Genomic DNA, 22,685 nt, shown 5'->3' with positions numbered 1-22,685 from the left:
AAGTTATGGAAAATTTTATGGACATGGAAAGAGAAAATCAAAGTGGGGTATTTTGATGCCCATCAAAGAAAAGAATCTGAATTTGAGTGTCACCAAAAAGGAGATATCCTTGTTATTCTTGCTTCTTGGAAGTACCCATGTGGCCTCTGAATACCTGAAATGAGCAATTGTAGAGGAATTCAAGTACTGTGATGATGGATAGGAAAAATGATATTCCATTGTGCCCTCTCATAAGCTTGAAATGTAACCAAAAGTCTCACTGTCAACAGGAACATCAGAGACTAAAAACAGCTACAGGCCAATTTTCAAGAGGATCTGCACTATAGATTACATTGGTTAATTCCATGGTGCTTCAGGTATATTCTGAGGGAGATGCTTATTCTGAATTTGGATTTGCGTATCTGGTAACTGAAGGAAATGCCTCTAAGGCTATTAGAGGCCTAGAACAGATTATTTCAGTTTGAAAGCTATGTTCATTGTATTATCTAATCAAGGACTCATTTTGCTGCATGTGTAACAAAAAGCACGAAATCCAATGAACTTTTTTTTTAACCAAACTCACAGTAAAGGACAGACTGAAAATTGGGGTGGACATTTGAAACATCTTCTTCCTAAGTTGGGGGGTGGTAAGTGACTGAAGGAATGACTTACATGATTGAGTAAATGTGGTTACTTAAAGGGGGGAATCACCATTGTATAGATTATGGATACAACATGGAGGAGAGAGTAAGAAGGGGATGAAGGTAGGAAGCAGAAAAAAAGGCCTGACCACTGAGATAAGAGTCTGTGATTTACTCTAGTTTCTGACATAGAAGATCAGATAGCTTTTGGCGACTTTAAAATTATTTGGAAATTCTTGCTTAAAGACCCAGTGTATCATGTAGCTCCAGACACTCTCTTGATGTGCTATTTTGCACATCCCACTACAGTATATCAGATTGTGCTTCATAGATAATCACAAATAATACATTCTTTCAAAAGTTTACAGAATTGTCACTTGAGGTGAGACTCTGAATATCGTGATAGTCATCCTTTGTTGATAGATTAGTTTGACTTTTTATTAATTTCAATTCTACTCCAAAGCTACAATTTATTGATATATTGGGTATGTGGTCTAGAGTCCCAGATTAATTACTGTATTCTTTAGTTACTATGACCATTTAGGAACTTCATCACTAACTTACTGTAAGTGGAGATAGTCTGAATATAGTAAATGTTTCAATCAGTTTGGTTTGGCTCAATATATTTCCCTCAGGATTAATTTTCAAACTTAAGGAAAAAAGGAATTCCTTGGTGTTTAACTGTAATAATAAGGCAGAAAATAATTGGGCTTTTAAAAGGAAGAAAGTTTAGGTATTTGTTGCAACTTCTACAATGGACATCAAATTTAAGAACACGAACTATGTGGGTTTAACAGATTAGATAAAATAATTTCCTGTTTATAACCCAAATACCAAATATGGAATTCACTTCTTAGAGAGGTTCCTGTGCATCAGTATAGAAATGAATTTAGCCTCTTCAGAAAAATTCCCATTCAAATATTTTAAAATTAAAATTTATGCATTCCAGGCATAGAAACTGTAGGAAACATACAAAAGTATAGTTAAAAAATATGTCACCTAAAGCAACACCCAAATTAATCAGCATTGATTATTTGGAATATTTCCTTTCCGCCTTTAAGGAATTTTCATGTGCAAGATTACTATGAATGAATGAAGAAGTTTTGAAGCTTCCTTTTCTAACTATTTAGCTTCATATTTACCTTTATAGGCTTTCTCTAGTGAAAGTGTGAACACCTTTACATTTCAAAATAACTTTCCCCCTCCTCCAGGCTTCCATTATATAAGCCAAATGGGATGTAATTATTCTCAGGTAATTGAGACCATCCTGGACATTTTTAAATGCTTGGGTGAAATCAGGTACTGCTACTTGAATCCAGTTATTACCAGGATGTCAAAACCATGTACATGAATGGAAAAAAATTGCCATAAATAATTTCAACTTAACCTTTTAGTACACAGGACAGAAGCTTGTGTTTAGAAAACTGTTCTCAAGAAATCTGGGACAGTCAACTCTCTCAGAACAATGGTGAGCATGGTGAAAAAGTGGAGGGAAACATAGAAAGAAAAGACACTTAAAAATGATTGATTTTATAACTGACAAGGCCTTAGATAACTTAATATTTTCCAACTATCACAAAATTGCATGAGGAAATCTAGTAATGAGAGCAGCTTAGTAAATTGGATTTGTAAATGGATTCAAACATATCTCGTTGAATGTAGAGTCTGGATCCTCAAGCAAAAGACAATAGGAATTAAAAACTGGGCAGTTCCAAAACAGAAATAAAAATCTAAGTAGGATTTGACGAAGAAGTAATCAAAATAGGGCTTTTCTGATTGCAAAGTGTTACGCAGATTTCTCTGCAATTCCTTATTAGGTCTATTCTCTTTTTATACCAGATGGGTTAGAAGTGTTCTGGTAACTGGTGACCTCACGAGCCTTTGTCATCAAACTCGTAAACGAATATTGACTCTATCCACTTATGTTTACCTGTTCTGCATGAACAGTACCTAAATGGATTCTTTAATTCAGGGATTTAATAACATAGGTATTATTGATAACTGAGAGGACAAAACTAGTTTTATGGGTAAACAAAACACAGTCTTATATACCCTTTATTGAGGTATGCAAAGACAGCTAATGCAATCTGTATCTTATGGTGTCTTATTTAATCATTAATCCCTTCTAATTAGGAATTTTTAGATTCATCAGGTGATAAAGAGCTCGAGGTAGATTCTTGGTCCTTTTTGTGGCCCCTTCTTACATTATTATGTGTTTTTGTCCTTATTTTGGGGTTTCTCAGATGTCCTGTGACCTGGATTCAGGAGCTCTAAGGCTTGCTCTGCTTTTTATCAGGGCCTTATGTCCTGCTTATGACAATACTATGTGTCATTGACTTTACACGAAAGACTACCAGGCACACGTCTATAGTTGAAAAAGTTGGGTTTATTATTCACTGCTGTGAGAAAGAATTCATAATATGGAGAATGTGGAATGTCTCAGTAGGACAATGAACTCGAGGAAGTGGGGGCTTTTTCTGGACTGGGTGTTATCAGGAAGATATGGCAATTCTATGATTGGGTATCTCAGTAAATCTTATCTCTAATGAGGGTAGACCGAGTGAGATAAAGCTGTAATTGGTAAAGAGGCAGCAGTGTGTTGCACAGTGACCTTATGTGAAATGGATGTTTTGTGAAATTTTTTGTGTTCAAATGGAGAAAAATATGACTTATCTGTAAGCATTATATCAGTTTGCAACAATATTGAGACCTATTTGTGAACATCAGATCAGTTCTGGATCAGGGCTGCTTTTTCTTTCTTATATGTTATTACAATCCTCCTTACAATGGCAATGTGATGCTCCCTTCTTTGGGTTGAATCTGCTTCAATCTTTAAGATTACATTTATTTGTTGAACCCCTTGGGCTTCTTATCTTCTAAAATACTCAGCAACAGGGTCAGAACTTCCAGCATCTCAAGGCTGGTGAAAGCTTCCTATTTTCTACCCCACCAATCTCTACATGTGACGACAACATTACTTTTATGCAAACGGTCTCATATTGTAGCCACAAGTGCCCTGTAAAATAAACAGAGCAGAAGTTTCTGCCACCATTTTACAGATGAGCAAGTGGAAGCTTAGAGAAGTAACATAACTAATCTAAGTCCATTGAAGTTAGTGCCTGAACAAATGTTAGATGTCAGCTCTTAGGACTCAGGATCTGTAGTGTTTCTGCAATTCTGCATTAATTTATGCAAAATATTTCAAGGACTAAGGGGCTGTGGAGTCCTTATTTTTTCCTGGTTTTCCACAGCAAGTTTATAACACTTGACTACTGGTGATATGTGATGCTTTTTCATCCTACCTATAGATTGTGAGACTTCGGTTACACTTCTGTGCGACTCTTCATGCAGAGCAAGGTGACATAGAGAGGAAGCACACCTTAGATGTCCTGAAATTGCTCTGAGTGTCATGCTCCTTTGGAACGTGGTGGAACTATCCGGATAATTGACTTTCTCAAGACTTCCTTTACTTTTTCATTCCTCAAGCTATAAATGAAGGGGTTCAGAAGAGGGGTCACTATGGTAATGAGGACAGCGGCTATCTTGTCAAGATCCAGGGAGTGATTCTGGCTGGGCCTTGCATACACGAAGATGTTGCTCCCGTAGGCCATGGAGACCACAGTGATGTGAGAAGCACAGGTGGAAAAGGCTCTCTGACGTCCTTGGGCCGAGGGGATGCGCAGGATGGTAGAAATGATGTAGGTGTAGGACACGGTGGTGAGCACCAGTGAGGTCAGCAGAATGAGACAAGATAAGAGGAAGTTTATCATCTCAAGGAAATGAGTATCTGTGCAGGCCACCTGTAGCAGAGGGGCAATGTCACAGAAGAAGTGACTAATTTCCTTATAACAAAAAGGCAGTCTGGATACTATAATAGTTGGGCAGAGCACTGACAGGAAGGCCCCCAGCCAGCAGCCCAGAACCAGCAGGAGACAGACCCTGCTGTTCATGATGATGGTGTAGCGCAGGGGGTTACAGATGGCCACATAGCGGTCAAAGGACATCACTGCCAAGAGGATAAACTCCACTGTCCCAAGAAAGAAGTAGAAATAGGTTTGGATGATGCAGCCTGCAAAAGATATGGTTTTCTTCTCCTCTAAGAGGCAAACTAGCAACTTTGGGGCAATAGTAGTTGTGAATAAAATATCCAAAAATGACAAATTACTGAGGAAGAAGTACATTGGGGTTTGGAGATGATTATCAGTCCATATTAAGGAAATGATGACAATGTTTCCTGTTATGGTGAGTGTATAAATCAGCAGGAGAACAACAAATAGCAAGATCTGAAGCTCCTGGACAGTGGGAAAGGAGACGAGGGTGAATTCAGTCACCACAGTCTGGTTTCTCACAGCCATTCCTGTGTGAGGGGCAAAGAGACAAAGGAGGTTAGAACAGTTTAAGATATATTTCAAATGTTCTATGATTTTGCTGAATATGGAATAGAGAGAACATAAGAAGAAGTTTATCATCTCAAGGAGTTGAGAGAGGGGTTCTAGTCCTGTCTGTGACTCTATTATGTGACGTTGGGTAAATCAAATTATATCACTTGACCTCAGTTCTCATCTCTATAATTGATGGGCTGGGAAAAAAAAAAAAAACACAAAAAACAAACAAACAAAAAAACCACCAGCAACTCTCTGATCCTTTTAAACATTACCTTTTTGATTTTTATTTAACTAGTATATTTCTTCTCTCTATTTCCTTCCTTAAACCCAAATTTATTCAAACTAACCGAAATATGTAATTAACTGAAAATCACTCAAGTTATTTTGATTGTATATTTTAATTATTAATAATATGGATATCCTATCTGAAAACCTCACATTATATTTATTGAGGGAAGAGAAGCTATCAGACAGAAATTCTATTTTCATTCCTCTGTTAAGATGGACCAGCATATCATGAACTGAAGGATCCTTTTAACCTATCATGATGGAAATAACAACAGAGTTATTTCAAGTGAGTTGAGATGGTTTAACGATAGATTAGGTATAATTTTAAATAGAATTAGTAATTAGGAACATATATCAAAAGAATTTATCTTTAATGAAGAAAAGAGAGATAGATATTGAAAATATGAAAGAATGTTCAAAGAAATGGAAGACACAATGGAAACATTTATATACATCGTTTGTATCCTGCAGGAGAGAATAGAGGCAGTGAAGGTGGGGCAGTATTTAAAGGAAACAGATTCAGAACACCCAAGGGAGGAAATGGAAAACAACCAGAGAGAAAGGGAATATCACGTATATAGGAACAGCAGTTAAAATTACTATCAGCTTCTCAACAGCAGCAAAGGAAGCCCCAAAGTTAGTTAAATAATATCTTTAACGTAAGGTGAGAAAATAACTGCAAACTCAAAATTGTATATTTAGTAAGATTATCTTCCATTGTAAAATAAATATATTACAGACAAAAACTTCAAGAATTTATTACCAAGGGACCAGCTGTAAAGTAATTTCTAAAAATTACAATTCAAGAACAAAAAAAGACTTTAAGATCATTTAATATGTAGAAAGAAATAATAAAAAAATAAAATGGTAAACATGTACATAAATCTAAATAAAAATTCTTTATAAAAAGCCATAATAGTGTTGAATTTGTGAAGTTAAGCTAGGATGACAATAGAATGTATGAGTGGAGAGGAAAAATTGGAGCTTCCAAGCCAACTGATACAAGCCTTCCAGTATCATTTTAAAGGGCATTAAATACTGTTTCATTTTATATATTTTTTTAAATTTATTTATTGGATGCGTTAATATATTTATTGCTGCACACGGGCTTTCTCTAGTTGTGGCAAGTGGGAGCTACTCTTCGTTGCAGTGTGTGGGCTTCCCATTGCGGTGGCTTCTTTTGTTGCAGAGCACGGGCTCTAGGCTCCTGGACTTCAGTAATTGTGGCACACGGGCTCAGTAGTTGTGGCTCGCAGGCTCTAGAGCACAGGCTCAGTAGTTGTGGCACACAGGCTTAGTTGCTCTGTGGCATGTGGGATTTTCCAAGACCAGGGCTGGAACCCATCTTCCCTGCATTGGCAGGCAGATTCTTAACAACTGCACTACCAGGGAAGTCCCCATTTTAGATTTTAAGTTAAATAAACTTGATAAATTTTCTAGGGTACTCACTGAAAGAATAGAAATAGAGTATAATTTCCAAATTTGTAGACAGGAAAAAATGCTATAAGAGAAACAAAACTCAACTGTAAGAAAAATATAAGTAAATACCAAGTCAACACAATTAATTAAAATATGGAAAAAGAAACAGAAAATTCAAGCAAATAGAAATAAAAAGTAGAACATAGAAAGCATTTCAAATATATCAATTTTTGCAGTAAAGAAAAAGGGACTAAATTCCTTAGTTAAAAGATAGATATTGTAATATATTAAAAAATAATTCCAGCTGTATTGTATTTGCAAGAGACACATATAGAAGGTAAGAACATGAAAACATTGATAAAGAAAGGGTTAAAAAAAAAAGGTATTTCCAAACACACACTAACCCCAAAGAAAGCTAATGTGGCTATACTAATAACTGGTAAAATAGACGTTGAGACAAAAGCATCATCAGGGGTTGACAGGACCACTCTATGATAAAAAAATAGTTTTAATTCATCACAACTTCCTACAATTCTAAACATGTATTTACCTACTAAACAGCTTCAGCACATAGAACTATAAGATGAAACTATGATCATAGTGCAAGATTTCAATAAAACTCTTTCAATAACTCTTAAAACATACAGATAATATGAATAGCACAGTAAAGAAACTTGATGGAATTCTATAAAGAATTCTATATGGATAATCATACGGTAGAGAATATATACCCTTGTTAAACATGTATGAAAGATTTAAAAACATTTCATACTTTGCCATAAAGCATACCTTGAAAAACTTTAGGGACTAGGTAGCAGAAAATATGTTCTCAGGACCCAACACAATTAATTAATTGATTAGTAATAAAATAATGTATTAAAATATCCATATATTTGAAAATTAAAAAATACTCTCCCAGATAATTCATGGATCAAAAAGGAAATGGAAAATAGAATTGAATGGTACATATCAAAATTTGTGGAATATAGGAAAGTGATTCTATGAGTGACCTTTATAGACCTAAAAACTTCATTTATAAAAGAAGAAAGGTTGACAATTAGAAAAGTTTAGAAAAAAATTAGAAAAATAAAAAATGTAGATGAAAGCAGACATAGATTAAAGCAGAAATCAATTAAAATGGGGAAACAAAGATAAAAAAGAAATGATTAATACAGCCAAAATTGGTTTTCGGAAAAGGCTACTTACTAGTGGGATTCATCAGGGAACAAAAAGGAAGAGAGAGAAAGCAAAATTACATTATATTGAGAATCAATAAAAGAATAAGGCAAACATTAAACAGTTAATGAGACTATATCACCAACTATATGCCATCTCATTTGAAAGTTAAGAAAAAATGGATAAATTACATTTTTGTCACAACAAACTGAAGGAAATTGAAAGACCTGAATAGTCTTAAGACTCCTTCGATTGAAGGAATTGAAGAAGTTACAATCTTCTCATAAAGACAACACAAGGTCCACATGATTTCACAAGTGAATTCTCTTGAACTTTTTATGGAACGAATTATTGCAATGTCATAACAACCTAAGAAAATTAAAAAGAGAGGAGATATTCTTCAACTTATTCTCTGAAGTCAGTAATAATGGTAAGATTAAAACCAGACAAATATGGGAAAAAGCCCTTACAGGGCTACTTTACTCATGACTATATGCAAATATCCACCATAAAGAATTAGCAAATCAAAATCAACAGTGTATATGCATTTATCCTAGGGATTAAAATTTCTATAAATATTTTGTCACATTGACAGGCTCAAGGACAAACCACATTATCATCTCAAGTGACAGATAAAGTATTTAATACATTTCAATACTCATGTTAAAAACAAGTAGAAGATAGAAAGAGAAATGAACTTATTTGATTTGCTGTAAAGTATCTATCAAAAATACTATTCTAAATGAGGGTACATTAGAAATATTGAAACTCGGGATTAGGTAAGGATGTCCACTATCACCACTTTAATCTGCAGTGTATAGGAGACAAGGTTTACACTATCACATATTAATAATAAAGTGATTATAATTAAGAATGTGACCTAAATAGACATTTCTCCAAAGAAGACCTGCAGACGACTAACAAACACATGAAAAGATGCTCAGCATCACTACTCATTAGAGAAATGCAAGTCAAAGCCACAATGAGGTATCACCTCACACCAGTCAGAATGACCATCATCAAAAAAAACTAAACGCAGTAAATGCTGGAGAGGGTGTGGAGAAAAGGGAACCCTCTTGCACTGCTGGGGGAATGTAAGTTAGTACAGCCACTATGGAAAACAGTTTGGAGGTTCCTTAAAAAACTAAAAATGGCACTACCATATGACCCAGCAATCCCACTACTGGGCATATACCCAGAGAAAACCATAATCCAGAAAGAAACGTACCGTAATGTTCATTGCAGCACTATTTACAATAGCCAGGACATGGAAGCCACCTAAATGCCCATCAGCAGATGAATGGATAAGGAAGATTGGCACATATATACAATGAAATATTACTCAGCCATAAAAAAGAATGAAATTGAGTTATTTGTAATGAGGTGGATAGACCTAGAGACTGTCACACAGAGCGAAGCAAGCCAGAAAGAGAAAAACAAATACTGTATGCTAACTCACATATATGGAATCTAAAAAAAAAAATGGTACTGATGAACCCAGTGACAGGGCAAGAATAAAGATGCAGATGTAGAGAACGGACCTGAGGACACAAGGTTGGGGGTGGGGAGAAATGGGGAAGCTGGGATGAAGTGAGAGAATAGCTTTGACATTATACACCACCAAATGTAAAATAGATAGCTTGTGGGAAGTTCCTGCATAACATAAGGAGACAAACTCAATGATGGGTGATGACTTAGAGGGCCAGGATAGGGAGGGTGGGAGGGAGTCACGGGAGGGTGGGGATATGTGTATAAATACAGCTGATTCATTTTGGTGGACCTTAAAATTGGCACAGCATTGTAAAGCAATTATATTCCAATACAGAGCTTAAAAAAAAAGAACGTGTGGTATTTGTGCAGAGAGAGACAAATAGGCTAGAGAACAGAAAATGCATAAAACAGACCCATGGAAAATAGAGGACTTTGATATGTGATCGATATGCATAACAAACCAGTGGAGAAAGAAATATTGAAAAAGAGGTGGAAAAATACATACAATAAAATTGTGTTATTACCTGCACAAATATCAATTTCAGCTGGGCTATAGATTTAAATATAAAAGCAAAACTTAGACAGTTAGAAAGACATATAAACAAACATGTTTCTGAAATTCTATAGTTTCTTACTAATACGAAAGAAGTTTAACCATAAGAACTAATATTAATAAATTCAGATATTTTAAAATTAAGAATGCTTACTGTTTTTGATAGAAAACAGAAAAGATGAGCATCCAGTTGGGCAAGATACTCACAATATCTTTTTTTTTTTTAATTGAAGTACAGATGATTTACAATGTTGTGTTAGTTTCTGGTGTACAGCAAAGCAATTCAGTTTTACATATATATATTCTTTTTCATATTCTTTTCCATAATAAGTTATTACAAGATATTGACTATCATTTCTTGTGCTATACAGTAGGACCTTGTTGTTTATCTATTTTGTATATAATAGTTGTATCTGCTAATCCCAAATTCCTGAATTATCCCCTCCCCTTCCCCCTTTGGTAAGCATAAGTTTGTTTTCTATGTCTGTGAGTCTGCTTCTGTTTTGTAAATAAATTCATTCTATCATATTTTAGGCCACATATAAGTGATATCAGATGATATTTGTCTTGCTCTGTCTGACTTAATTCACTTAGTATGATAATAAATGGATAAAAAAGATGTGGTGTATATATATATATATATATATATATATATATACACACACACACACACAGTGGAATACTACTTAGCCATAAAAAAGAATGAAATAATGCCACAATATCTTTGTGTAAAATACAAAGTAAATGCCAGATATCTAAAGCATCCTTAAAAATCAATAACAAATACAAACAACCCAATGGAAAAATCAGTGAAAATTATTAATAGAAACTCACAGAAACACATACAATAGTAAACATGTGAAGAGATGCTCAATCTTTCTAGTTAACAGGGAATACATATCAAAACCACTATGAGATACCAATTCATATCCACTCAATTATCTAAAAGCGGGAATTTTGAAAATACCAGAGATTTGTCAGAGAATATGTGTATCAACAGAATCTTAGATATTGCTGATGATTGTGTAAAATGAAACAGTCATTTTGGAAAAAAAGTTGCCATTATTTTGTAAAGTTGAAAAACTGCCAGCTCTGCAACCCATCACTACACTCAAGAGAAACTTGTGCATCTGAACTAGGAAACATATGCAGAATTATTCAGAGTATTAGTGATTGTGATAGCAAAAATGAAAGCAACTTAAATGCCCTTTGGCAGAGAAAGCATAAATAATTATTCACAATGAAATATAACCATAATGAAAAAAAAATGAATGAGCTACAGCTACAAGTGAAAAAACAGATAACTTCCAGTAACTTGTTTGAGTAAAAAAAAGCAAGCCCATTTTCTCCACATCCTCACCAACATTTGTTTTTTTTTGGCTTTTTGAAGGGAGCACTTGTACATTGTTGGTGGGAATGTAAATCATTACAGCCATTATGGAAAACAGTGTGAATATTCCTAAAAAAACTGAAAGTAGTATTATTATGTGATCCAGCAATTCCACTTCTAGGTATGTATCCAAAGGAAATGAAATTAGTATTTAGAATAGATACCTGCATTCCCATGTTCATTGTAGCATTATTCACAGTAGCCAAGATTATAGAAACATTTTTGTGTCAAGATATGTGTCCATGAACAGATGTAATAAAGAAAACAATATATATATGTGTGTGTGTGCGCACATGTGTATATACACATGCGTGCACACACACACACACAATGGAATAATATTCAGCCTTAAAAAAGAAGGAAATCCTGCCATTTGTGACAACATAGATGAATCTGGAGGACATTATGCTAAGTGAAATAAGCCAGGGAAAAAAAATGTTGAACTCATAGTAACAGGGTAGAATGGTGATTACCAGAGGCTGGGGTGGGGGTGCAGTGATGGAGGAAAGCAGAGATATTGATCAAAGGGTACAAACTTTCAGTTATAAGATGAGTAAGTTATGAAGACCTAATGCACAGCATGGTGACTATCGTTAACAATAACATATTGTATTCTTGAAAGTTCCTGAGAGTAAATCTCAGGTGTTCCCATCACGCACACATACACATAAAGGCAAGAATGTGAGATAATGAATATGTTAATTAACTTGATTGTGGTAATCATTTCACAATGCATGCATTTGTAAAACTATCACATTGTCCACCTTAAATATATACAATTTTAATTTGTCAATCATAACTCAGTGAAGCTGGGGGGGAAACAAGCAAGTTACAGAAGACCATAGAGAGTGGTTTTACAACTAAAATGAAACCATATATTGTTTAGAATATGTGTATTTGTGATAAAACAATATATAAACAGGAGACGATAAAATTGTTTGTGGTTATGTGAAGGAAGAGGGGAATGGGGTGAAGGAAGAACATATAGGTAGTTACAATTTCTTAATAATGTTCTAGTTCTTGGGTAGGTGGTAGGATAATACATTTTTATTTTATTATTAAAAAAAGCATACAGCAAAATAAAAGAAAGTCATGAATGGACCAAAGGTCAAAATTTATTATGAATCAAAAGTTATAATTATTCTAATCCTGTGCACAAGAGATGATTAAAAAAACATAACAATAGCAGCAGCAAAGTAAATAGTGATAATTTAGTGATGGTTTAACAATTGAATTAGAATACTGAACTATTGATAAGTGGCCTTAAAATTTCTGAGTGTGTGTGATTCTATACAAATTTTTCAGGGCAATCCTCAAAATTTTCACATTATACCACATATGGAAATAGAAGATTTCTGTTATTAGAATTAGAAGGAAGCGTCTTCTCTTGGAACTTTATGCCATTAGCCCATCATGCTTTTAGCCCATCATGTGGAGAAAAAAGCTGGTTAACTATTTTGTGAGAAAATCTTAGAGCACAATCTATGTAAGGATGGGTGATTAGAAATGTGTAGTTTATTAATTGGATTCAACATTACCTAATTAAATGCAGAAAATTGCAATACCAGGCTATTCAGTTTATTCACTACCCAGCATTCAAATTCATTGTTCCTTTCTGTCTGACTTCAACTGTTTGGTTTTAGTTGGAACCATTTTTTAGATTCTGGCTTGTATTCAAGTGCTTCCTGAAATCCACCAAATGTCTCACCTATTTATTGTGTAACATTTCCTGTGCCATTTTCTTCTTGGGAAAATACTCCCCTCGCTTTCTTCTTGTTCCTTTGTCAATGTATGCCTATTTCGTTAAATGAGATTAAATGTTCATCTTCACTTTATTTTCTGAACAAGATTTATTTTTTTGTTTTGCTTGTTTTTAACATCCTAACCTCCAGCTAGCAATGATTTAAAAGCAAAAAACCCGACTTATTTTATAATCTTTTACATTCTAAAACATTTATGTGTATGTATAACAAGCTCAACAAGACAATGTTTACTGGACAATTCATTAAAGGCATATATAGCTTAATTTTGTATGATTTTTTCTTGGTAGTTATGAAGGTAGATCTCTTTCAAAGTTATGTTCATGGTACATATTGATATGTCACTACTCCTTTTGCTAAACAAACTTGTTCCCATCTGATTGGGCTGTAGATGGAACAGGTAACTGAGCTTAAACTGAGTAAAACTGGAAAATAATTAAATATTTTCTTTCTTAATATCTCTTTTAAATTCCAGGTTTTGGTTCCTTACTAAACTGTAGCATATGAGGTTTCCATTTCCTTCTATTTCCAAGGATCAATTAATGTATATATATGAATTACTCTGACCCCCTCTCACAAGATTTTAATTACCTTAAGCATCTGAAAACCCAAATAATTTCTCACTTTAAGTTTTACTGATAAGCTGAGCAACATGATATAGTGGTAAGTGTGCTTGCAGTTAGAGACCTGCAGTATGAGGTCTATTTCTGTTTTAGATGTGACTTCAGTTTTCTCACTTGTAAATGGAAATGCCATAAATATCTTCCACTCAGGATGATAGTGAGGGTTGAAATGAGATAAAGTTCTTACCAGCAAACAACTAACACAGTACCCGACACAAAGTAGCTGTTCAATAAATGTTTTGCTAAAAAAACAAACAAAAATAAATGCGACCTAGGAATAAACCGGCCTGAGAAGGCAAAAGAACTGTATGCAAAAAACTATGACACTGATGAAAGAAATCAAAGACAATACAAACAGATGGAGAGACATATCATGTACTTGGATTGGAAGAATCAACATTGTGAAAATGACTGTACTACCCAAAGCAATTTACAGATTCAACGCAATCCCTATCAAATTACCAATGCCATTTTCCACAGAACTAGAACAAGAAATCTTACGATTTGTATGGAAACGAAAAAGACCCCAAATAGCCAAAGCAATCTTGAGAAGGAAAGGTGGAGTGGTGGAATTAGGCATCCTGACTTCAAACTCTACTACAAGGCCACAGTGATCAAGACAGTATGGTACTGGCACAAAAATAGAAAGGAAGATCAATGGAACAGAGATTCCAGAGGTAAACCCACGCACATATGGGCAGCTTATTTTGACAAAGCAGGCAAGAATATACAATGGAAAAAAGACAGTCTCTTCAATAAGTGGTGCTGGGAAAATTGGACAGCAACATGTAAAAGAATGAAATTAGAACACTTCCTAACACCATACACAAAAATAACCTCAAAATGGATTCAAGACCGAAACGTAAGGCCAGACACTATAAAACTCCTAGAGGAAAACATAGGCAGAACACTCTATGACATCCATCAAAGCAAGATCCTTTTTGACCCACCTCCTAGAATAATGGAAAAAAAATCAAGAATAAACAAATGGGACCTCATGAAACTTAAAAGCTTTTGCACAGCGAAAGAAACCATAAACAAGACAAGAAGATAACCCTCAGAATGGGAGAAAATACTTGCCAACGAAGCAATGGACAAAGGATTAATCTCCAAAATATACAAGCAGCTCATGCAGCTTAATACCGAAAAAGCAAATAACCCAATCCACAAATGGGTGGAAGACCTAAATAGATATTTCTCCAAAGAAGACATACAGATGGCCAACAAACACAACTCTTTGTTGGAATATAATTGCTTTACACACTTGTACCAGCTATTGAGGTACACCAAAGTGAATCAGCTGTATTTATACATATATCCCCATATCCCCTCCCTCCTGTGACTCCCTCCCACCCTCCCTGTCCTGGCCCTCTCAGTCATCACCCATCATCGCGTTGATCTCCCTTTGTTATACAGCAACTTCCCACTAGCTATCTACTTTACAGTTGGTAGTGTGTATATGTATATGCTACTCTCTCACTTCATCCAAGCTTCCCCTTTGCACCAACCCCCCCAGCCCTGTGTCCTCCAGTCCGTTCTCTGCCTCTGCATCTTTATTCTTGCCCTATCACTGGGTTCATCAGTACTATTTTTTAGATTCCATATATATGAGTTAGCATACAGTATTTGTTTTTCTCTTTCTGGCCTACTTCGCTCTGTATGACAGTCGGTCTATCCACCTCATTACAAATAACTCAATTTTTTATGCCTGAGTAATATTCCATTGTATATATGTGCCACATCTTCTTTATCCATTCATCTGTTGATGGACATTTAGGTTGCTTCCACGTCCTGGCTATTGTAAATAGTGCTGCAATGAACATTATGGTACATGTTTCTTTTGGATTGTGGTTTTCTCTGGGTATTTGCCCAGTATTGGGATTACTCGATTATGTGGTAGTTCTATTTTTAGTTTTTTAAGGAACCTCCAAGCTGTTTTCCATAATGGCTGTACCAACTTACATTCCCACCAACAGTGCAGGAGGGTTCCCTTTTCTCCACACCCTCTCCAACATTTATTGTTTCTAGATGTTTTGATGATGGCCGTTCTGACAGGTGTGAGGTGATACCTCATTGTAAGGAAGATATTTCTTATACCTTGTGGGCAATTCAAAATTGACCCCACAATTCTCAGCATGTATTTTGCATGTTTAAATATAAAAAGAACATTAATTTTTCAGAATTTATTTGTTTGATTCCTTCTAAATGAGGATGAGCTATTTTCTTCCTGTGACTTGGGTTTCTTGGAAAATTTAACTATCCAGGGGTCCATCTGTTCAAATCTACACATATCTTCCTCTCCAAAAAGTCAAACTACCTATACTTAGAATCTTTCAGTTGTGGAAAACTGACTGCTTGTTCATGTATATTATATCATATTTGATCATCTCTGACCCTTCGAAAATTCTTTACTAACTTGAGGTAAAAACTTTTTTCTCAGTAACTTTCACCATTTGGTCCCAATACTAGCCTAAAGCTTGTATAGGTGAAGTCGCTCTTCTCATCTTCTCAAAAGGCTTTGGTTTCTATGTTTAGGTTTCAGGTAATAGCTGTGATTCTATTTACTTAACATTGAGTTCTTGGTCATTATGTGCCGGGCACTTTGTTAAGTGCTTTCAGTTAGAAAAGAATGTGTATCACCTATTTCTTAGATGCAAAATTTCCTTGCTGATTTTTAGGTTTGCAGTGTTTGTTTCCATACTACCTTTTTGTTTTGATCTATTAGTTTGTGATAGATGAATATCAAATCATCCCTATAACTGATTTTGAATTTGTCATAGTTTCCTTGCAGTTTTGTCAGTAGCTGTTTTAATCTGCTTCAAGTTTCTGCTATTTCATACACAGAAGTTCGACAATCTTTTGAAGTACAGAGTAGGTATTGTGATCTACATTTTGCACATGAGAAACTTGAAATTTATGGAATTTAAATAATTTACCTAGAGTCACATAACTAGTGGGTGGCAAAGCCAGATTCAGTTCCAGGCCTTTTTAATGCCAAAGACTTGGATTCTTTAGCAATAGTCACAATATGGACTCTTATTCCCACTTTTGTTGAGAGGGAAGAAAGGTCAGAGAGGCTTTGGTTATGGTCTAAATGAGTATATGAGTCACATAAAACTGAACCAGGACTCAGTTCTCTAGTTTAGTCAATGCAGAAATGTTACCCTCACCACTATGTTCCACATTTGGAAATGTCCTTTCTACTTTGAATAATTGAGTAACTGGAACATTTTAGATTCAGAAAAATCTTAGCATTGGAAGGGGTATTTAGGATCATGTAGCTCTATCAAGGGCTAAATATAAACACTCTTTCCAAATATTTTTCTAGCCCAAGGGACTTACTGTGGATGGCCTATTATATCTTTGTTCAACTCTGTCACAAAATCCATCATTACCTTGACTTGAAATCGGCTTACCAGTTGTTTCCAAATGTTTATTCTGAAACTCCAAATCCTTTATAAGATAAATGGAACTTTGAAATTCTACTTCATTTTTTCTTCTTCTGTATCTAGGATATGATGTGTCCTTTTCTCTATGAAAATAGGCCATAAATAAACTGTGATATTTAAAGCTTTTGCTTGCTCTTAAGGATTTAATTGAGAATGACTCTTGGGAATATGAGGTAAAAGGGGTTAATTACTATTTTTGTAATGAAAGAATTTTAACCCTGAAAAACAATCACAATTACAAATTTAGTTGGAGATGCCAAATAGACATGTTTAGGACTCTAGGGGAATAACACTATGTGTTTTGCTTTATTCAATTAATAAAAGCCTGGTGACCTGCTTCAAGAGTTTTAGAGAAACTGAAACATAGAAAACTTTTGAGGGAGTCCCCTGGTGGCCTAGTAGTTAGGATTCCAGGCTTTTACTACAGAGGGCCTGGGTTCAGTCCCTGGTCAAGGAACTGAGATCTCGCAAGCTGTGTAGCATGGCCAAAAAAAAAAAAAAAAAAAAAAAAAAAAGGAAATTTGATGTTCCCAAATAATTGAAAAAATTATGTCAGATCTAATGCTCTGAAAATGATAATCTTTCCCTTCTTTCTTTGTTAAAATGGAGAAAAATTCTTCAGTTCTTGCCAAAACCTGCAAAAGGTGACATTGTCTTCATTTATTATCTTAATTTATCCTTGTTAGCCTAAAAATCCTTAGGCTGTGATTTGGAGTGATGTTAGGTGCCAGTAAGTGAACACAGACATTTTCTAGATTAATCAAATGTAATCTCCAAAAGATAGGGGATAGAGACCCTCCAAAGTAGCCAGACATGGAATAGAGAGATGTACAGGTGGCATTATTCTTGGGCAGTGGACTTCTGCACGTGTTTCTTTTTTCTTTTCTTTCTTCTTATTTTTTTTTTTTTGTATCATGGTTCTTGTCTGCTCCAAAGTTAGAAAGTTTGACATTTCTACCTACTAAAAGTCAGAAATTGTTGGATTAGTTTTAAAAAATCCAACTATAAAGACACATATAAAACAGAAGCAGAAATAGTGATTGAAAAATAAAGGAAAAAAAAAGATAAACAAGGCAACATGAACCAACTTTGGTAGATTGCATTATTGCTCTTAATCATTGTGCACCCCTTTCTTCATAAGATAGTTACGTATCTCCACTTATACATCCTGTTCTCACACTGACAGTGTGACATGCTTTAGAAAATGGCACACGAGTGGACCTGAAGTGCTCAACACTTGAGCGAAAGTTTAAGCTATTGCTCTATAAACTCTGTCACAAAAATGGCATGTCCCTGGTAGGGGCTGCTGCTTTCACTTGAATCCAGGATGAGAACATATGTGGGGGAGAGGCAAAGCAGATAGGGAACCATTAACATGCAATGTGGTTGAGAAATAAATTTTATTTTTTGTTAGCCATTGAAATGTGGGAGATTGTTTGTTAATGTAGCATAACATAACCAAATTGACTAGTATGTTAATGCTTGGGGAAAGGGGAAAAGGAACTGCTAACCTAGAATTTAAGTCCAGAAAAAAAAATCCATAAAAAAAGATGAAATAAAGATATTTTCAAGTAAAAAATAACCTGATAGTATTTATTATCAGCACATCTGCATGAAAAAAATACTGAAGATTTTTATTAACATAAAAGAGAAATTTGGATACATAGAAAGAAATTAATATCACAGAAGTTAAATATGTGCACAATGAGAATTAATTTAGACTTTATAAAATAATAATTTCATAAAGTTGTAATATATTTATAATAAAAACTCATGATAATAATAATGTGAAATGGAGTTAAGGACAGAGATATGTTGATATGTATATTATGTGTAAATATGTTAAATTTTCAAATTAAAAGATCTTAATTTTCAGACTAGATACAAATTCCAACTATATGCTGCTACAAGAGACCTTAACTATAAGGGCACACACATGTTGAAAGTGAAAGAATTGAAAAAGATACACAATGTAAATGCTAAGGAAAGAAAGTAAGTGTAGCTATATTAATATCAAACCAAGTAGACTTTATGACAAGAAGTTACTAGAGCTAAACTGGGATATTCTGAAATATAACAATTCTAAATCTGTACCTACTAAAACTATCACTTCAGAATATATAAAGCAAATGCTGACAGTACTAGTAGGAGAAACAGACAAATTCATATTTGTCATGGGAGTTTTACTGATCCTTAAGAGATAAATGATCTCTTAAGAAATAGAAAGCAGGCAAAACAATTAGTATGAATAAATAAGATTTGAATAATACAATAAACAATTTGATCCAACTACTATACAGGATATTGCAGCCAACAGTGACAAGTTAAAGAGGAGCTTTACATAATGATAAAGGGGTCAATCCTAAAGAAGACAAAACAATCATTATTGTGTACGTGCCTACTGACAATGGCAGAGTGTCAAAATATGTGAGGCAAAAACTGATAGAACTGCAAGGAGAAGTAGATGAATCCATGATTATAGTTGGAGAATTCTACAGCTCTCTATCAGAAATGAAGAAATTCAGCAGGTAGGGAAAAAGTATACAGTTGAACTCAATAGCACTACTAATCAACTGGATATAATTGACATCCATAGACTAATTCATCCCCAAACAGAAAAATATACATTCTTCCGAGGCTCACACTGAACATTCTTCAAGATAGACTGCATTTTGGACCATAAAACACACCTTAACAAATTTAGAAGATTAGAAATCCCACACATTGCCTTCCCCATCCAGTGCCTTATCTTGGTTTATTGTGTATGAGTTTATTATTGAAAACCATAAACTTTTTTCATTATGTTTAATTCAAAATGTCTTATAAGGAGGAAATCAAAGGCACCTAGTTTACAGCCTAGAGAGAAATATCAACTCAAAAGAAACAGAAAGTTGTTAAATACTGCACATATACTGGTCCGCAGGAAAAAACAAGATATTTAGATAAGTCTGTAAAAGTATCATCACTCAATCTAGATATTCTAAGTCTTATACTTTGATCACCTGAGGCCAAATATTGGGACTATATTAGCTTAAACTTTTGGTGAACCTTCTTTATTAAATTGCACTTTGACTTAGCATTGGCCTTTAATAAGCCAATTATTAAAATTTATTAAAATTAAAATTCTTCCACATTTATTTACAGTTGTTGTAATGATTTCAACCATAGTATTCAATGTTTCCTATTCAGATTTCCATTAAAGAAATCTCTTTCTGTTAAATAAGAGGACAGACTGTCATAGAATTTAGCGTGTTTTTGTTTCTGATATGACTGTACATTTCATGATTTTGTTTTCTTTTTGCTTAGATTCAGGAAACTAAAGGTAAAAATTGATGTTCAAGCCCAAGAATGATATTAAACTTTAAGTTTAAAATATTTGCTCTTTCTCAATTTTATACTTGTTTTACATTTTATTAATCTTGTGTGTGAATATATTTAGTAATCTGAATGCATGTAATATTAGATATATATTCAGAATTATACATATATAAAATTTTACTTCACTTCAGATTATTTTTAAATACCCAGGGCATAAGCACAAACAAACACACATATGATTATGAATACATAAATAAATCTTAATAAAAACATATTCAATGAGCCATTTACAAAACAGAAGTAGAGTCACAGATGTGGAAAACAAACTTATGGTTACCAGGGGGTAAAGGGGAGAGGGATAAAATGGGAGATTAGGATTGACATATACACACTACTATATATAAAATAGATAACGAATAAGGACCTGCTGTATAGCACAGGGAGCTCTACTCAATACTCTGTAATGGCCTACATGGGAAAATAATCTAAAAATATGAGTGGATATATGTATATGTATAACTGATTCACTTTGCTGTACACCTGAAACTAACACAACATTGTATATCAACTATACTCCAATAAAAATTTAAAAACATATTCATTACGAAGATATTTTTCTTCTTAAGAGTTTCATCAGTGCATTTTTCACTTCCTTGTTCCTCAAACTGTATATCAGGGGATTCAGCATAGGTATCACGTTGGTGTAAAATACTGAGGACACTTTCTCCTGGGTGAGTGAACTGCTGGAAGCAGGTTTGAGATACATGGACATGAGAGAACCATAAAATATAAGAACAGCTGTCAAGTGGGAGCTGCAGGTGCTGAAGGCTTTGGACCGGCCCTCTTTAGAGTGGATGTGGAGGATGCTGGAGATGATAAAAGCATATGAAATGATGATTGTCAAGCTGGTGGCTACCATGTTAAATCCTCCAATGACAAAAATCAAAAGCTTATCAATATATGCGCTGGAACAGGAGAGTTTAATGAGAGGAACGATGTCACAGAAATAATGTTTAATGATGTTTGATCCGCAGAAAGTCAACCTTAACATACAACCTCCATGAATCACAGCATCAGTAAAACCTACTGAGAAGACAGCAGCCACCAGCAGAGAACAGACTCTGGGAGACATGATGACCTGGTAGAGCAGGGGGCTGCAAATGGCGACATAGCGGTCATAGGCCATTGCTGCCAGCATGTAGCACTCAGAAATGAGAAAAATACAGAAAAAAAACAGCTGAGTCATGCACCCAGAATAGGATATAGCTTTATCTCTGCATAAAAACCCTGCTAGCATTTTGGGAGTAATGACAGAAGAATAGCAGAAATCTATAACAGACAAGCTACTGAGGAAATAGTACATGGGGGTGTGGAGTTGAGAACTCAACCCTATTATTGAGATCATGCTGAGATTTCCCACTGCAGTGACTATATAAATCCCTAAGAAGAGGCAGAAGAGGGGCCCCTGAAGCTCAGGTTGTTCAGTTAATCCTGAAAGAAGAAACTCGGTCACTGCAGATTGATTTCTTATACCCATTCTCCTCTGAGAAATCTGTGGAGATGAGAGAGGAAAGAGTCAGGTTAGACAGGCGGAACCCCAGCTTGTCTCCAGTTCTTCACAGCTCAGATATTCTACCTGTGAAAACACTGAACCCAGGTCTTACCCTTTGGCACTAAGCCTGTGCTTCCATTGATGTGCAGGAAGTTTGACCCACCAAAAAGTCAGGTCTCGGATAAAACAGAGTAAGTAATCATCTCCCTGTAGATTTTAGGAACCATATATAAATTCTCACATCTTCACAAGTAGTGTCTCAAGTTCTTTTAGCAAAGTATAAAAGCTTTAACTTCGAAATTAAAAACAAGTCTAATGCTAAAGACCATTGGGGAATTTTTCTAAAGAAAATCAGTTGAAGAGGTGCATAAAGAAGAGGCGATGGACTGAGAAAATACTTCTGCTAATGACACAGTTGCCTAGGGCTGACCCTGCTGCCAGGATTCCCTACAGAGAAGGTATTTATTGTTAAAATCAGTTATGATTTACATGTCAAGGATGTTCTACAGAATATTAAGTCCAGGGATGTGTTAATAGGTGCACATGAAATAAGTATCTTAGGATCATATTGATTTTAGACATGCAGAGTTATGAAGTGAAACAGGTTTTTCTTTAACTTTATTGTGATTTTTTATTTTAGTGAAAATATTTGTAACATGAA

At 34.7% G+C, this 22,685-nt stretch overlaps 2 protein-coding genes across 2 annotated transcripts; both read right to left on the bottom strand.

The window, feature by feature from the left end:
* Positions 1 to 4,027: 4,027 nt before the first annotated feature.
* On the bottom strand, positions 4,028 to 4,975 carry LOC130860961 (olfactory receptor 6M1-like). The gene has a single exon (XM_057749482.1). It carries the CDS (start codon positions 4,973 to 4,975, stop codon positions 4,028 to 4,030), a length of 948 nt encoding a protein of 315 aa, XP_057605465.1.
* Positions 4,976 to 21,073: 16,098 nt separating this feature from the next.
* LOC130829142 (olfactory receptor 8D4) lies at positions 21,074 to 22,042 on the bottom strand. The gene has a single exon (XM_057695367.1). The coding sequence runs from the start codon at positions 22,007 to 22,009 to the stop codon at positions 21,074 to 21,076; it is 936 nt and encodes a 311-aa protein (XP_057551350.1). The 5' UTR covers positions 22,010 to 22,042.
* Positions 22,043 to 22,685: the final 643 nt, after the last annotated feature.

Source organism: Hippopotamus amphibius, chromosome 9 (genome assembly GCF_030028045.1).
Source record: "Hippopotamus amphibius kiboko isolate mHipAmp2 chromosome 9, mHipAmp2.hap2, whole genome shotgun sequence".
NCBI lineage: Eukaryota > Metazoa > Chordata > Mammalia > Artiodactyla > Hippopotamidae > Hippopotamus > Hippopotamus amphibius.
This window is presented reverse-complemented; position numbering and strand designations above follow the sequence as displayed.

Coding starts and splice junctions, on each gene's coding strand:
- LOC130860961 (XM_057749482.1), bottom strand. CDS start 4,975: ATGGCTGTGAGAAACCAGACTGTGGTGACTGAATTCACCCTCGTCTCC.
- LOC130829142 (XM_057695367.1), bottom strand. CDS start 22,009: ATGGGTATAAGAAATCAATCTGCAGTGACCGAGTTTCTTCTTTCAGGA.